Here is a 2,894-nt window from a genome sequence, read left to right as displayed (position 1 = left end):
GCCAGATTTGAACCTAGGACCTCCCATCTCTAGGCCTGGCTCTGCATTTACTGAGCCACCCAGCTGCCCCTAATGCTATTCTTATAGGACTATGACATTCTGTTTTTTTTTTTCATCTTCTATCACCTGCCCTTCCATCATCTGTACTTAATTTTTTAATTAACTTTTTCCAGTCAATGAGAATCTGACTTCTCTCCCTTCTGCTTGCCCATTCCTCAACCAAGAAAGAAAAGGAGGTGGGGAACCCTGTTACAGACATGTTTAGTCAAGCAAAACCTATTGTCCTTTTGACCCAAAAAGAATGTATGTGTTTTTAAAATATCTACATTTCCTGGTCAAGTGCCTGTGAATGAATTGATGAAAAAGCCTGGATTAGCACTTACTATGTATCAACCACCATGCTAAAGACTGGGATTAGTAATATACCAATTAGTTTGCTCTGGACCTTCTGACCATATTTTGTTAATTCCATTGATGAGGGGGCTTAGAGGAGGAGGTTTCCACATTATTTGAATTTGTATCTTGCTTTTATTGTTTGGAATCCTTTCTCAGATGGTTGTTGATCATTTACTTTATGTTCTAATTTTAAATTTTTATTTAAAAATAAATTACCTTGAACATTTCTTCTTTTGCCAACTGCTTATTCCTATCTTTTGATCCCTTATCTTTTGGGGAATGGTCTTAGACTTATATTACTTGCATGCTAGTTCCCTGACACCAGGAGAGAATCCTGGACATGTAGCCAAGGGAAGAAAAGGAATCAGACAGGATGGGGATAGGGGCAGGCCCCAGGATCAAATGCTACAGAAAGAAAAAGGAGGAGAAGCACACATTAAAAAGGTGCTTAGCCATAAGAGGATAGTTAGTGACCTCGGAATTGTTTCAGTAAAATCCTAGTTTTGGGAACTATTTGCCAAAGGGTGGAAGATTAAATGGTTGGTGAGGAAGTGGAGGCAGGGAATTGAAAGTAGTATTTATAGGCATTTAGCAGGGAAGGCTGAGAAAAGAACTTGGTCCATTTTAGAGAGCTATAAACAGAATGAATCCTTATTTTCCCATCCCCAAAGCAACCACATCATTTTTTGATTTCTGTTCTTCACAGAAATAATGCTGATAACCTGGGGTATCACATCACAGTGATAAAAGCTGATGATCTGAAAATGGAGAACCCAGAGGATTCTGATAAAATCACAGATGATCCTGATGAAAACGTGCCTGAAATTGATGAACTGAACCAGTTTTTGATAGAAGCCGATGATCTGAAAATGGATAATGAAAGTCTAGAGGATTCTGAAAAAAGCACAGATGATCCTGACGAAAACATGGATGATTTTGATGAAATTATGGCATACAAAGAAATGCAGCATAAATTGGACATGTTTTCATGTGAATTTCCCAGGGCAAAACTGGAACTAGAAAAGTATATCAAAGACCTTTATAGCATGGCAGACAAAATTGATGAGATCCACAAGGACTGTACGATTACCAATGTAGTGGCCAGTTCCACTGGGGTGGTCTCTGGCGTCCTGACTATTATTGGGATTGCACTAGCACCTATAACTGCAGGAGGGAGCTTGGCCCTCTCTATAACTGGGTTAGGTTTGGGAGCAGCAGCCACTGTCACTGGTGTTTCTGCAGGCATCATTGATCATGTGAGTGACTTAAAAGGGAGGAAGCTTTTAAGTGACGTTGAGGGAAATACAAATGCTAATATCCCCGAGGAAGTTCTGTCAAAGGAGGCGCCTAAACTCTTTTCTAGATTGAAGAAATATAGTCAAATCGTCAGAGACCTTGAAAATCACTACAATGCGTTCCAGGCAGCCAATACCAATCCACGTTTGATGGAAGCTTCCCGCAAGCTTATGACAGGTGCACGAGTCTCCAGCAAAAACAGGGGGCAAATCAATAAGGCTTTTCGGGGCACAACATTGGCCATGACCAAACAAGCTAGGATAATGAGTGCAACATTGGCTGGAGTTTCTCTTCTAATAGATACAGTCAACCTTGTGAATGATTCAGTTCATTTGTCAAATGGGGCAAAGGCTATAACAGCAGTGAAACTGAGGGAGCACGCTCAGGAACTGGAAAAGAAACTCCAGGAACTTTCCAACCACTTTGAGAAACTGCAGATAATGAAGATTCAATAGACAACCCCCGAGTAATGGGCCAGGGCAGGCTATGGTCAATGGATGGGGGTGACTCAGAAGGAGAATAAAGGGGACTCTACTCTAGGTTCAAGTGTTGGGGAGTCAGGTCATTGAAAAAAAGAAAATCCAACATACACAAACTATTCAAAACAACCCTTTTTGTAGTAGCCAAGAATTAGAAACAGAAAACATGCCAATCTATGGGAAAATGGTTAAATAAATTGGGGCATATGAATGTAATGAAATATTATTGTGAAATAGTATAGTGCCTGGAAAATGATTGAGGCCTATGAAATTTTTGTTAACTATAAAAGATGACTAATATGATGAATATAGAGAAACATGGAAAGACTTACATGAACTGATACAGAATGAAAACAGCAGAACCAACAAAATAGCATACAAAATGGTTGTAACAATGTAAATGGAAAATAAGAGCCACGAAACAATTAAAAGTGAATGTTGCAAAATTACAAAGAACAAACATGACTCTCCAAAGAAGAGATGAGAAAAGATACCTAGCCCAACTACTTGGCAGAGGTGGGAAGGCTACAGGCAGAGAACATTTCAGATCTGTTTGGCTGATTTTATCTCATTTCTTCTTTCTCTTTTTCTTTAAAATATTTCTGTTGTGATAATACATGTATAACCCAGTGGAATTGCTTGTCAACTCCAGGAGGGGGGAGGGGAAAGGGAAGGGAGACAACATGAATCATGTAACCACTGAAAAAAATAAAAAATAAATTA

At 39.3% G+C, this 2,894-nt stretch overlaps 1 protein-coding gene across 1 annotated transcript; it reads left to right on the top strand.

Moving 5' to 3' along the window:
- Positions 1 to 1,102: 1,102 nt before the first annotated feature.
- Positions 1,103 to 2,528, top strand: LOC123256700 (apolipoprotein L3-like; the record flags this gene model as incomplete). The annotated part of the gene is made up of 2 exons (XM_044685274.1): positions 1,103 to 1,213; positions 1,280 to 2,528. Coding segments are annotated over 2 exons (979 nt in total), but the record flags the coding sequence as incomplete, so codon positions are not given.
- Positions 2,529 to 2,894: the final 366 nt, after the last annotated feature.

This window comes from Gracilinanus agilis, unplaced genomic scaffold, assembly GCF_016433145.1.
Source record: "Gracilinanus agilis isolate LMUSP501 unplaced genomic scaffold, AgileGrace unplaced_scaffold91, whole genome shotgun sequence".
NCBI lineage: Eukaryota > Metazoa > Chordata > Mammalia > Didelphimorphia > Didelphidae > Gracilinanus > Gracilinanus agilis.
The sequence above is the reverse complement of the archived record's forward strand: the minus strand, read 5'-3'. Positions and strand labels throughout refer to the sequence as shown.